Source organism: Phycodurus eques, chromosome 3, assembly GCF_024500275.1.
Source record: "Phycodurus eques isolate BA_2022a chromosome 3, UOR_Pequ_1.1, whole genome shotgun sequence".
Classification (NCBI taxonomy): domain Eukaryota; kingdom Metazoa; phylum Chordata; class Actinopteri; order Syngnathiformes; family Syngnathidae; genus Phycodurus; species Phycodurus eques.
Window position 1 is genome coordinate 8,571,398 of NC_084527.1, and position 15,033 is coordinate 8,586,430.

The window sequence follows — 15,033 nt, forward strand, 5'->3', positions numbered from 1 at the left end:
TCTTTTGTTCACAGAAAAACAGCCACCAAACTGGCTTTGGAGAGACCACAGCAATTATACCCCTGAGGCATATATGAAAAAGCAGATGGCATTTTCTAACCCATGGTTGAACAGCCCCAACCCAATGAGAGATGCATATGTAGACAGATTTACTAGGATAATTCAAAATTCATACTGCAATTGAATCTCTGAGATAAAACACAATCAGTTGCAGGAGGCACACTGACCTCTAATTCCTTTGCATTTACCATTTTGCTCATAGAAAACAGTGTTGCCTTGACTTACAAGTTAAATTTGTTCCAAGATCAAGCCTGTAACTGTGAATGTAAAGAAAACTTCTTTTATAAAATGTAATCATTGTATGTACTGTAGTGTGTTGGACATGTGCCTTTAAGGGGCATGGCCGAGTGAGGCGACTGAGGATCGTTCTCCTTGCCCACACGCGAGGGCATGACAGTACCTTAATCACTTCATTTTTTTTCACTTCACTCAAGGAGCTCTGTATCTGAAGCTCCCTTGGAACTCAAACTTTGGCTTGCGACAAAAAAATTTAATTGACCAAGTCATGACTCATAACTTGAAAAACATGTGAGTCAAGGCACACTCGTAAGTCATGGTACAACTGTAATGGGTAATAGAAATACTTCATTCCAAAGTCAAATTGTTGCGATCATAAAATCTTTAACTGTACAGAATTTATTATTTTTAGAATCACAACTGTAATATAAATCTAAAAAGAAATATAATAAAACTAAATTAAAAAACATCATTTGATGATGCAATACGGACTTTCTATGTGTACGGTGGTGAGAAGGTGACTGCATGTGCCTGGGAGGCGAGACCCTTTACATAAAGACAAAAAATGCTGACTATCACTTTCGCTATATTGTACTGAGCAGCCATGACAAGCGACGTATATTCCGATCCATACGTCACAATCAGTTTCTTATTCTGTTTATCTCCCCCACTTTTCCCTTTGCAAAGAGATGTGTGGTGGCATCAGAAAATATCAATTAAAAAAGCCAATCAAAAAACAAAAAACACTTGTAAAGTTAATCCTAGATTAATTCTTAAGTAGGTATGTTGATGTTACTCATAACAGAAAGGTAGAATTTCAAACTGTACGACTTCAGGAAGACTTATTTCACATTAGAGTTTCCACTAACATATTTCTGCATAACGCTGGAGCACATCAAGTAGACCTTTGAAGAAATCCTTTTTAAATACGCTGTAATAAAAGGGGACATGGCACCATAGCAGAGAATCGTTGATGTAGACCAAATGATTTCCAAAAATCACAAAGTATTACAGGCAGTGTGAGCTAAGAGTCAGAGCTATGTTTTAACACTGGAAAGCAACCACAGAGGCTCCAGGGACAGTCTGTGGTTCACGCCGCTTGAGTCACTAAAGAAACCCCTTGAAAGAAAAACCCATCAGCAGCCCTCTAATATAAGCCTCTCACACTTTATTTATCATCTCCTAAAAGACCCCGCCATGCTACAAGCGTCGCTGTGTGGTCCTCCACGCAAGGACAGGACACAGTCGGCTTCAAACACAGTCAGAGCGCTCAGATGTGGTGATGACAGGCGCACAATAAGGAAAGACAAAATGAGAATGGGAAAAATATGTTGACACACGCGATCATTCAAGGAGAATAGCAGACAACATGGACCAAAGTTACAACAAAAAATATTTAGTGCACAAGTCCATCTTTGTTTGTCATGAAAAGGGGTGCACTTTGGAACCCACTTCATAGAAAACGTGAAAAAGTTTCTACAGTGTATTCCACACTCCACACCATTAGGGGGCAGCATAGAACATTAAAATTTCCTTGGCATGAGCTGGAAGGGGGCTCACAGTAGTTACCTCGCTTGATTTACAGGCTGTATGGGTTCAGTTCCCACTCAGACGGTGTCAATGTAAATGGTTCTATCTACAGGTGCCCTGTGATTGAATAGCCTCGAGTCCACGGTGAATACTACCTTTCTCCGGATGTCAGCTATGATTGGCTCCGGGATAAGTAGAAGAAAATTAATGAATGAATGGATGGATGGGTGGATGGAGCGAGCTATAGGAGGAATGTCTCAATTTAATTGTCGATTTACAGCTCTGGCATTCATGTATAGTGCTACATGTTGGGCCTGATTGAAAGAATGTTTATATATTGAGTGAGCTATGTCGCTTCTTCAGGTAGTAAATAATATTCCAAGATGATATGCGCTACCTAACTCAAGCCCTTAACGAAGCCCACATGCATCTCTTCCGTGTCAAAGGCCACCTGGCAAATTTAAAATCTCTGTCTGAATTGGCAAGACGTTTTATGAGATGAGGAATTAATCAAACAAACACAAAGTTAATCTGGTAAAAATGTGGCGGTTCCACACCGTAAACCATCTGTGTGAACCCTGTTAAAAAGTTCTCCTTACACACTCTGCCTGCCTGGTGAGCCTGAAAAACCACAGTAAAATCACACAGTGGGTAGGACCACAATATAAATGGTAATCTTTCTCTGGTGAAGAGAGGAAGTCAAAATCTCCCATTTTCATTTGCTTTGAAAGTCTTGTTTCGCTGTTTTTTCGATTAAAAGAAAAGCCTTGTTCTTCATCTGGTGACGAGACACAGGAAATCCATAAAGTAATACATTATACAGTGGAAACTCAAAAGTCACAATTATTCAAAATTCAACCAAAATTTTCTCTCTAAAATTGCACAAAAACCTGCATTCGAACAGCTGTAATCAGTAGACTTCAGCTCACATAATTTGTTTAGCTTTTTCTAAGTCACCAAGTGTTTTTGTGATGCAAAGAGCAAAACAGTGACCATAGAACTGGAATGAAACATAGGAAAGTGGCACACACGATTCTGTGCTGGCTGCTCAATACAATATGACTCAGTCGACTACAAGTTGACAACTGTAATAAAAGGAGACTTGAATGTACACCAGTGAGCTGTGTTTCGTCTTTGTGTGAAACGACTCACCTCTGAGCACAACCAGTAATCTCCTCCTACACTATCACTGAAACTGCGACTTCTCAAAATTAGGTGTGAGAGCAAAATAAATGTTCAAATGTTATTTTAAACATTGCCTGTACACTTACTTGAATTTTTTCTTTATGGCAACAGTCTGACTCTGGAACGGACAAATTGAATGTCCATTATTTCCATGATAAATTTCTAAATTTGAACAAGATGCAGGTGGGCCAGCATCCATTCCGGAATGGACTATGTTCTACTTTGGAGGTTGCACTCTTAATTACAGTAGATTTGACACAATCCATACCTGCATCCACTTGTTAGCCGTTCTTTCCAACGCATTGGCTGGTTGCTCGGAGTACAGCCCCCACAGACACTGGAAGATCAGCGCTCTGCTTTTATCTTTAAAAAGAAAGAAACACACCTCCAAGTATGATGTACTGTACATCAATCTCCATCAGAATTATGAAATCCAATAGCATTCAAAATCATGGGCGTTATCATGGAGGAGTACAGTAACGACAGACCCATTCTTAAATGCGAGGACACACTTCACAGAAGTTCTCAAGGGGTCCGTGATGCACTCACCATCAGCAGTGACAACAGGGTTCCAGCACAAGCGGCCCAGAATCTGGCCAAGATAAGGCATCTTCTTCATAGTCTCTGTTGTGGAACTCTTAGGACAGTCAAAAGAACACAATTTCTTTCAGAACACATTTTTATCTATAACAATAAACTTTTCATGAAGGCAACACCGAAACACAAGTTAACACTCCTTAACATTTAACGAAACAGGTTGCAATTTTGCTTTTTTACACTACATCGATATGACTTACATTTTCGATTCTCTCATCATCACTGGAAATGTTCTGTGGTGTGAATGAATCGAAAGAAAACACAACAAAAAAAGAAAAGCACAGTTGGGGGCGGTTTCCACTGTAGTTAAGTAACTCTACTATCAACTTTACTACTACTGTTAATATTACAGATTGATATTATTAGTAGCACTATGAGCTAACATAAGCAGGTCTATCAATGGAAACACACATGGGCACCCAACACTGTGTTCTTTATAAACACAGCATATTTTTTTAGACTGAATTTTGGACGACGTCAGCATTCGCCCAATTCTCGCCATCTCAGCAGGATTACAGCAATATGGGGAAACTGGGACGTGAGGGCAGAGGCTCGCAGCTCTCCCAGAGCTACATAGTTTTCATGTTGTGGTTTTCGCCATAACGGCCGTAGTGAAAGACAGAACAGAGCCTGGCTCCTGTCCAGGGTGCTATACTTTCTCCATGTGGGTACATGTGTGTGTTTGTTTGTGCAGCTCACAAGTCACCATGTGCTTTATTTCACCCAGCAGCCAGTTAAACAATGCAGGAGGGTTTGAGATCACTACATTTGAGGATTTAGCAACATTTATTGTAACTGCCCACAGCAAAAAAAAAAAAAAAAAAAAAACACAACAAAATACCAAAACCAAGCGGTAACATATTAGAAGCATATGTCTGCACATGTGCACCCCAAGCGTAGCCAAGTCTGTGTACAGTATTACCTAATTAACCCATATCAAGCCTGTATCATATGTTTGAACTGTGAGCTAATTAAGTTCAACAGCATAGCTTTGTTGCAGGAGAAGCCCACACAGCGCAATTGGACATATGCAAGTGTAATTGAGGCAATGTGCTGTTGCTCAAGCAGAAAGAAACGTCGACTGGCCTCAAAGTGTTGAAAGAGTAAGCTCTCATACGATCACATGCAGCTCTCATACGATCACATGCAGCTGCCTGCCATAGGTTTCCTGATGGGCCCTCAAGCAATACTATCTTCAGCCATAGGTTTAGATGCTTGTTTAGACGACAACAGCGTTATTCGTGAAATTGCAAACTTCACGTTATAGGCTCGGTCTGAACACTGAAATAAAGGCTCTTACAAAGTGCTATCACCATCTACTGGGTCTGGCATGCAAATTAGGGGTTTGAGTTGGAATTGAATTTGGTCTGTGTGAAAGAAACCTGCCTCTCTAAAACCTAAATGGAATGAAAACATAATTAATGGCATTGCTAAGAATGTTTTATTATGTCATAATGTCTACAGTGAAGATGCTAATTAAAACAACAAAGCGAATGGTGCCTGAAGACTTTTACACAGTACAGGGGGTCCTCGGTTTACGGCGGAGCGCCGATCCTAAGGCAGCGGCTTTTTAACCCTCATTTATTCATTAAGTCCAAAGGCGCTGCGGTCTATCGCTAACCTACCCTAACAGAGTAGTAAATTACAGTAATATTTGTATGAAAAACACTTCCAGACTCCAAATATGAAACAATCACATGAAAAGGAAGTACAGTGCTTATCGAGTGTGCCTCCTTGTGTCGCGTGACGACATGTTTTTAGTCCGTTTTGCAAACCAGTTCACTGCGTGCCATTCGTAAACTCTTGTCATCATTACAGTAAATATTCATACAAAACACTTCTAGGCCAAAAATATAAAATAATCAAATGAAAAACTAAGTATAGCGGTAATTGAGCATGCCTTCTTGTGTTTAAGTGTTCTTACATCATGCGCCGTTCGCAACGTCATTTTTCAGGGTTATGGTGAATTGAAAACCTGTACGTGAGGGGGCTACAAACCAACAAACAACCACTTTCAATTCCCATAAGTTTGGTGAGAAGCGTTTTATCCATACGGTCTTGAACCGACCACCTTGCCACTCTCCAGTCCTCAAGTCAAGCCCTCATAGACTACACTACTGCCACCCCTACGGCAGAAAGTATGTACATAATTTTCAGTTTTATGGGGAAATGCCTTGATAAAGATCTCCATTAGGGTTTCTCCATAGAAGAACATAGAGGGATTGATACAAGCAGGGGAGAGGGAATGAAAAAGAGGTAATTTATGCTTAATTCCATCTTCAAAGTCGTAAATGTTTAGGTAGCTTTGTGCCTATGGCTTCAAAAAGAAAAAGCATCAAAGAGACCAGACACGATGGCTAACTTGACTCATTTAGTTGAGTGAGATCACCATTAATGGGAAGCAGAGTGGTAATAGGCGGCTTCTCTTTAAGGGGTCCCAACAGTAAAGCACGTGATGCAGAGCCCCACTCTCCCACCTTCCCAAAATTGGACGACATGGTAAAAGCAATGCTGTGTGATGACACAGTTACAAAGAAATGATCATTTACATGTCAATATGCCATCAGAAGAAAAACAGAACTGAAATCGAAGTTTTCAGTTCTATTTGAAGTTTTTTTTACATTGTTGCTAATGGGAAAAAAACACTTGGTCCATGCATCTTGATTAGAGACAGTCTGAATCTGATTACTATAAAGTACAAGGACAGGTTTATAGAAATCCTTGCTAATTCAAATGGAAAACAAAACAAAGAGGAAACACTTGCTCCTGACATCACTGAGCCACAATCGGTCCTGTCAATAAATGGCAGAGTTACTATGGAGAGCACATAAATAAACTGTGTAGCGGTATTACCCAAACTGCTTGATCTCCTTTTATATAAAGAGTCCGCTGAGAGTCGTGTGATTTTCAATTGTTAGTGGAGTAAATGTATTGGGAACCTTGAGGGGATCAACAAGAAAATGAGAAACATCCACTTCTTTCCAGAGCAACTGCTCTTATTCAACACTTCACTTTTTGGGCATAAGCCACAAGAAAGTAGTTAAGTCATCAAGAGATGCAAAGTGCTGCCAAGAAGCAGGCTATCCTCAGCTGGTCTTTTATGACTCCAGTGCCTGTAAAAAGGATTTCAGTCCAATTAAACTATACCAGCTTTCCCTCGCTTTTTTTTTTTTTTTTTTAAATTCAATTCTTCATTTTTTACGCACCTCGGCATGACGTATGCCTCGAGTAATGCTATCAGACTGGAAGATGGAAAGTTGTTGTTTTTTAATATCTATGCAGGTCTTCGTGTTAAGTTCTATTCTGACAAAACAGTCCTAAGCCGATTTGGAAGTCAAGTACGCAATGCTTAGTTAGCCATAGGTACCAACTCTTGGGTAGGATTTATATTGACGGTCGTAAGTGCCCATTGCCATTTAATGCCTATATCTATTTACATCTACTTGTCTAGTGTACTAGTGGTCAAGATTGGCTGTCATCCCATAGGTACTACCCCAATTCCAATGAAGTCGGGCGTTGTTTTAAACATAAATAAAAACAGAATACAATGATTTGCAAATCACATTTCACCTATATTTAATTGAATACACGACAAAGACAAGATATTTAATGTTCAAACTGATAAAACCTTATTGTTTTTAACAAATAATAATTAACTTGGAATTTTATGGCTGCAACACGTTCCAAAAAAGCTGGGACAGGGTCATGTTTACCACTGTGTTACATCACCTTTTCTTTTAACAACATTCAATAAACGTTTGGGAACAGACGACACGAATTGCTTTGTAGGTGGAATTCTTTCCCATTCTTGCTTGATGTACAGCTTCAGCTGTTCAATAGTCCGGGGTCGCCGTTGTCATATTTTACGCTTCATAATGCGGCACACATTTTCAATGGGAGACAGGTCTGGACTGCAGGCAGGCCAGTCTAGTACCCGCACTCTTTTACTACGAAGCCACAAGAGTTGTAACACGTGCAGAATGTAGTTTGACATTGTCTCGCTGAAATAAGCAGGGGCGTCCATGAAAAAGACGTTGCTTGGATGGCAGCATATGTTTCTCCAAAACCTGCATGTACCTTTGAGCATTAATGGTGCCTTCACAGATGTGTAAGTTATCAAATGCCATTGGCACCAATACAGCCCCATACCATTCCAGATGCTGGCTTTTGAACTTTGCGTCCATAACAGTCCGGATGATTATTTTCCTCTTTGGCCCGGAGGAATCGACGTCCACAATTTCCAAAAACAATTTGAAATGTGGACTCGTCGGACCACAGAACACTTTTTCACTTTGCATCAGTCCATCTTAGATGAGCTCGGGCCCAGAGAAGCCGTTGCTTGAATGGCAGCATGTGTTTCTCCAAAACCTGTATGTACCTTTCAGCATTAATGGTGCCTTCACAGATGTATAAGTTACCCATGCCATTGGCACTAACACAGCTCCATACCATCACAGATGCTGGCTTTTGAACTTTGCGTCCGTAACAGTCTGGAGGGTTCTTTTCCTCTTTGGCCCGGAGCTCGGGTCCAGAGAAGCCGGCGGCGTTTCTGGGTATTGTTGATAAATGGATTTTGCTTTACATAGTAAGAGTTTCAAGTTGCACTTATGGCTGTAGCGTCGAACTGTATTTACTGACATTGGTTTTCTGAAGTGTTCCTGAGCCCATGTGGTGATATCCTTTACACATTGATGTCGGTCTTTGATGCAGAGCCGCCTGAGTAATCGACGGTTACAGGCATTCAATGTTGGTTTTAGGCCTTGTCGCTTACATGCAGTGATTTCTCCAGATTCTCTGAAACTTTTGATGACATTATGGATTGTAGATGATAAAATCCCTAAATTCGTTGCAATTGTACGTTGAGGAACATTGTCCTTAAACTGTTTGACTATTTTATCACATACTTGTTCACAAAGAGGTGAACCTCGCCCCATCTTTGCTTGTGAATGACTGAGCAATTCAGGGAAGCTCCTTTTATACCCAATCATGACACCCACCTAATTCCCAATTAGCCTGTTCACCTGTGGGATGTTCCAAACAGGTGTTTGATGAGCATTCCTCAACTTTCTCAGTCTTTTTTGCCACATGTCCCAGCTTTTTTGGAATGTGTTGCAGCTATAACATTCTAAGTTAATGATTATTTGCTAAAAACAAGAAACTTTATCAGTTTGAACATTAAATATCGTCTTTGTAGTGTATTCAATTAAATATAGGTCGAACATGATTTGGAAATCATTGTATTCTGGTTTTATTAATGTTTAACACAACGCCCCAACTTCATTGGAATTGGGGTTGTAAAAAAGGCAGGTACCCTGAGCATTATTCCACCAGCCAACCATCGTTATCCCTACTTTATGACTTCCATCCTAACGTCCTTCTCGCAATGACAGGTTACATACCAAAACTGTTTAAATTATTTTAGCAGACAACAACCGTATATCTTTTTTTTAAAGATATGAATGAGGCCTATTTTGAATCAGATACCATGTGTTTTATGTTGCAATGAAGCATATATAAATTGGGCCAAACAATAAGTATTAGATGTAGGTCAATTGATCCATGTAGTATTGTAAATCAAGCCCCAGTGGCTTTGTGGCAGTCAAGTGAAATAAATGAAGAACTTGTTCAAAACCATTAACTTTTCTCCCTCCTGTATAAAACCCTATTTTGATTTTCTGCGGCTTTCTTTGCCTTTTATGACAGGTAATTCTCTTGCTATCGTCTATAATAGATAATGTATTTAGCACAATTGGAGGAAAGTGGTCATGCTCTAAACCTCGTAAAACAGTCTGAAGCTGCTCAGGTTGTAAGTCGACATTACTCACATCAAGGATCACATGTGGCATAGTGTCAGTAAGTTTGCGCAAAGTCATATCAGTCATATCATTCAGTTAAGAGTTTAAATTTGGCCATAATCTTGTACTGTACCTGGTCTCCACAGACCACGTGAGCACTTTTTCCTTGCTCCTGAGTCCAGTCTTTATGCTGCCTTTCAAATTAAAAACAATTTCCCTCCCATTTATTTTCACTGACACAGCTCTTTAGTCCTAACTTTGACACAGACCATGTGGAAATGTTCTTACTTTCAATAATAAATATAGCCCTAGGTTCTAATACGCCAGTTTTAGCTTTGGTTGTTTTCTTGACTGTGTGGCCCTTCTGAAACAGAGTGACAAAGATACATCTTGTCTTATTGCTGTTTAAGAAATGATAACCGACTCACTGCTTCAGTTAAGGATAAAAGTGCCCCAACTATTTATTTATTTATTTTTTTACAAGCCGTCACTTGGTTGATTTTATTTTGTATTTTTTTGCGGGGGAGGGGGGTTGTGTGACAAAATTGTACTTATGTTCGAACTTTAGACACGCCACCGCTTGGGTGAAGTAAAAAAATAAAGATTTGACACACATACTACAGCACATACAGTAATAACATTATAAAACCAGTTTATTTTCATACATTTGCTTTTATGTTTTATGATTATTTTAAACAATACAGTGCTATTTTTTTTTTTTTTTTTTTTTTTTTTTTTTAAATGTAACTTCTTTTCCTTTCGGCTTGTCCCGTTAGGGGTCGCCACAGCGCGTCATCCTTTTCCATGTAAGCCTATCTCCTGCATCCTCCTCTCGAACAGCAACTGCCATCATGTCTTCCCTCACGACATCCATCAACCTTCTCTTTGGTCTTCCTCGAGCTCTCTTGCCTGGCAGCTCCATCCTCATCATCCTTCTTCCAATATACTCACTATTTCTCCTCTGGATGTGTCTAAACCATTGAAGTCTGCGCTCTCTAACTTTGTCTCCAAAATATCGAACCTTGGCTGTCCCTCTGATGAGCTCATTTCTAATTTTATCCAACCTGGTCACTCCAAGAGCGAACCTCAACATCTTCATTTCCGCCACCTCCAGCTCTGCTTCCTGTTGTCTCTTCAGTGCCACTGTCTCTAATCCATACATCATGGCTGGCCTCACTACTGTTTTATAAACTTTGCCCTTCATCCTAGCAGAGAGTCTAACCTCATCTGTCAGCCTATCCATCACCACTGCAAAAAGGAAGGGGCTCAGGGCTGATCCCTGATGCAGTCCCACGTCCACCTTAAATTCTTTTGTCACACCTACTGCACACCTCACCGCTGTTCTGCTGCCCTCGTACATGTCCTGTATTATTCTAACATACTTCTCTGCCACACCAGACGTCCGCATGCAGTGCCACAGTTCCTCTCTGGGTACTCTGTCATAGGCTTTCTCTAGATCTACAAAGACACAATGTAGCTCCTTCTGACCTTCTCTGTACTTTTCCATCAACATCCTCAAGGCAAATAATGCATCTGTGGTACTCTTTCTAGGCATGAAACCATACTGTTGCTCGCAAATACTCACTTCTGTCCTGAGTCTAGCCTCCACTACTCTTTCCCATAACTTCATTGTGTGGCTCATCAACTTTATTCCTCTGTAGTTGCCACAGCTCTGCACATCACCTTTGTTCTTAAAAATGGGCACCAGTACACTTTTCCTCCATTCCTCAGGCATCTTCTCACGCACTAGAATTCTATTGAACAAGCTGGTCAAAAACTTCACAGCCACCTCTCCTAGATGCTTCCATACCTCCACAGGAATGTCATCAGGACCAACTGCCTTTCCATTTTTCATCCTCTTTAATGCCTTTCTAACTTCCCCCTTACTAATCATTGCCACTTCCTGGTCCACCACACTTACTTCTACTCTCCCTTCTCTATCATTTTCCTCATTCATCAACTCTTCGAAGTATTCTTTCCATCTAGCAAGCACACTGCTGGCACCAGTCAACGTATTTCCATCTCTATCCTTAATCACCCTAACCTGCTGCACATCCTTCCCATCTCTATCCCCCTGTCTGGCCAGCCTGTATAGATCATTTTCTCCTTCTTTAGTGTCCAACCTGCCATACATGTCATCATATTTTTTTAAATGTAACAAATGGAGAAAATTTATTTTATATAAGTAAAACTGAGTTACAGGCTCAGTCACGAAACAAATTAAACAAGTCAAGGTACTACTGTATTTCACCCAAGAAAGCATCTCTTTAAAATTGTCCAAACTATTTCAGATTAAGCAGTGGATAAGACCATTAAGAAAATAATTCAATTGCGATTCCTGAGAGCGGCAAAGAGCAATAGCGGTCTTAGCAACAGTGAAATCTCACAGGGCTGAGCCCCCCACCCCACCCCTGCTGCTCCTGCCCAAGGCTGCTGCAGCTGATTTGGGGATACATTAGGTTAGCACTGCGAGTCCCAGCGCGACTATTACCTGACAAACTCAACATTGCAGCCCTGCCAGCCAGACTATAGGCGACCTCTGCGGTGCACAGAGCAGCCTCTGTTAGCCTACGAACGCTGGACTTACTGTTCACTCTCAGCCTTGGACAGAGGCTGAGAGTGTGCGTGTGTGTACAGTGAGTACTAGCGTCATTAATCTGACGGGCGTTTGGCTGTTGATTCAACTGATAATTTATCTCAGCAGGTTGAGCATGTCAGGTCTTGTCAGGCGTGGTTGTATGAATGAACAATTGCGAACAGAGCATCCCATAGGTTTGAATCGATGCTTACCATGCCGTTAATGTTCACAACGAGTCGCTGGAGGAAATCCCTCAGGGTGCTCAGGTGAAAGCACGTATCTTTCTGAACGTCCACACTGTCGGATTGGCCCCAAGCCTCAACTTTGTCCAGCCACAACTGCATCTCTGTTTGCTGGACTTGGACCACTGATTGAGACATTCCTCTGTTTGTAAGAGAGAGCTCCTTCGAGAAAGAAAAATGAGACAATTGTCATGATTCCACAGGGAAGTCGTGGGCTGTGTATTGTCAAGGAACAGGGATGAGAGCCAGTAAGCATTCACAATGATTTAATCAGTTTAATCATGTTTTGGTGAAGGTTGCACACTGTAAAACAATAGTTTATAGTGTGACCTATAAAAGCTCAATACGCTCAAATGTGCACTGATCCAAAACATTACAGATCCCTTTTTACAAGAAACATGTATGTCATTGGGTACAAAATATAAAGGGATCCAACACAAGAGCTGTATCAAAAGGTTTTGATTGACTATCAGAGAGTTTAGTGACAAATTTGGTTATAGTTTACAGCGGTGTAGAATTGCACACCATCACACTAAGAAGCTTTACTGAGAAACAAAATGTTAGAAAAAACTGTCAAAAGGCAAAATGTGACACGTGCACATTGCCTTAGCTCACAAGTTTCAAACCAAAGGCCTGGGGGCCAGATCCATCCCGCCACATAATTTTATGTGGCCCACTAAAATTGCATTTTTTTTCCATTCACTTTAATGCACTATTTTCAATGACTACTATTTTCAATGACTAATGATTTCAAATTAATAACAATGAAACAAGAGCAATTCTGTATGTAATGTAATGTAATATAATATGATGTAATATAATAATATGATGATGTGATTATAACATTGGAAAAACAGTTTAGCGTGAACGACTCGAAATCAGTCTGGCGTGCATTCCAATCGCTGACTAATTACAAGCGACGATCCCCCCAAGTTGAGAACAATAGCACACTAGCCAACGACTTGAATACCTTCTATTGCAGATTTGAAAAGGACAGTTTCACTCCACACACCCACCCGGCCGCACCCGCGACCACAACCACACCTCTGACTTCTGCGTTAACCATCCATGAACAGGATGTGAGACGCATCTTCAAACAACAGAAGATTAACAAAGCAACAGGACCGGACCATGTGTCCCCATCCTGCCTCAAAGTCTGCGCGGACCAGCTCGCTCCAGTCTTCACTCAGATCTTTGGAAATGTGCGAAGGTCCATCCTGCTTCAAACGCTCCACCATCATTCCAGTCCCCAAGAAACCTGCAATCTCTGGTCTGAATGACTACAGGCCTGTCGCTTTGACATCTGTGGTCATGAAGTCCTTTGAACGTCTCGTGCTGGACCACCTCAAGAGTGTCACAGGTCCCCTGCTCGACCCCCTGCAGTTTGCCTACCAAGCGAACAGGTCTGCGGATGATGCAGTCAACATGGGACTGCACTTCATCCTAGAACGCCTCGACAGTGCAGGGACCTACGCGAGGATCCTGTTCGTGGACTTCAACTTAGCGTTCAACACCATCATCCCTGAACTCCTTTCAACCAAGCTTCTCCAGCTCAGCGTCTCACCTGCCATCTGCCAGTGGATTTACAGCTTTCTGACGGGCAGGACGCAGCAGGTCAGGCTGGGGGAGGCCACCTCATCCACACGCAGCATCAGCACTGGGGCGCCCCAAGGTTGTGTCCTCTCTCCGCTGCTCTTCTCTCTCTACACGAACGACTGCACCTCAGCGAACCCGACTGTCAAGCTCCTGAAGTTTGCAGATGACACCACTGTCATCGGCCTCATCAAGGACGGTGACGAGTCTGCATATCGACAGGAAGCGGAGCGGCTGGAGCTGTGGTGCGGGCGACACAACCTGGAGCTGAACACGCTCAAGACGGTAGAGATGATCGTGGACTTCAGGAGGCATCCTTCGCCACAGCTGCCCCTCACGTTGTCCAGCTGCCTTGTGTCAACTGTCAAGACCTTCAAGTTACTGGGAATTACAATCTCTCAGGACCTGAAGTGGGCGAACAACATCAACTCCGTCCTCAAAAAGGCCCAGCAGAGGATGTACTTCCTGCGGCTTCTGAGAAAGCACGGCCTGCCACCGGCGCTGCTGAGACAGTTCTACACAGCGGTCATCGAATCGGTCCTGTGTTCTTCCATCACAGTCTGGTTTGGTGCTGCTACAAAAAAGGACAAACTCCGACTGCAACGGACAATCAAAACTGCTGAAAGGATTGTCGGTACCCCCCTACCCACCATTGAGGACTTGCACGCTGCCAGAACTAAGACAAGGGCGTGCAAAATCCTCTCGGACCGTCTGCACCCCGGTCACCAGCTCTTCCAGCTCCTTCCCTCAGGTAGGCGCTACCGATCAACGCAAACTAGAACTAGTAGACATTCCGACAGCTTCTTCCCTCTTGCGATCAACCTCTTAAACACCTAACCTATAATTCCATTACAACAAGCTGGCAATTTTTTGACTTGAGTTCGTTGTCACATTTCTGTGGGGCCAATTATGTATTACTCGTGCACTCACTGTAGTTGTCTCGCCACGCTGCACTATTTGCATATACTGGCCACTCATGCCAGAGTAGCATCTGCTCCATTTGCACACTGATTGAAGAGTATCTGTAACATTTGCACAACCAACATTGTCCCAGATGATCGCACTATTCGTCACTTTAAACCGCATACACTCCTTGAAGTCTCAGCGCCCTTTGCACAATGGTCATTGCACCGGACTATTGCAATATTAGTCGTTCTAACTGCTCTAAGTGCTAGAGGACTCTGCATCTTTTTGCACAATTGTTTTTTGTCAATGT

General features: G+C 41.9%; 1 protein-coding gene across 4 annotated transcripts in view; it reads right to left on the bottom strand.

Annotated features, from left to right (window-relative positions):
* Nucleotides 1-15,033, bottom strand: part of fancc (FA complementation group C) — a 46,112-nt gene that overhangs the window by 25,927 nt on the left and 5,152 nt on the right. For 3 of the 4 annotated variants that reach the window (XM_061671905.1, XM_061671904.1, XM_061671908.1), the window contains exons 2-4: nt 12,195-12,386; nt 3,562-3,649; nt 3,281-3,375 (exon numbers count right to left, since the gene is read on the bottom strand). In XM_061671905.1, coding sequence (XP_061527889.1) covers nt 3,281-3,375; nt 3,562-3,649; nt 12,195-12,362 — 351 coding nt within the window. In that variant the 5' untranslated portion in view covers nt 12,363-12,386. Of the gene's footprint in view, nt 1-3,280; nt 3,376-3,561; nt 3,650-12,194; nt 12,387-13,788; nt 14,035-15,033 lie in introns of those variants that run through there. The other variant, XM_061671907.1, reaches the window with a different exon arrangement.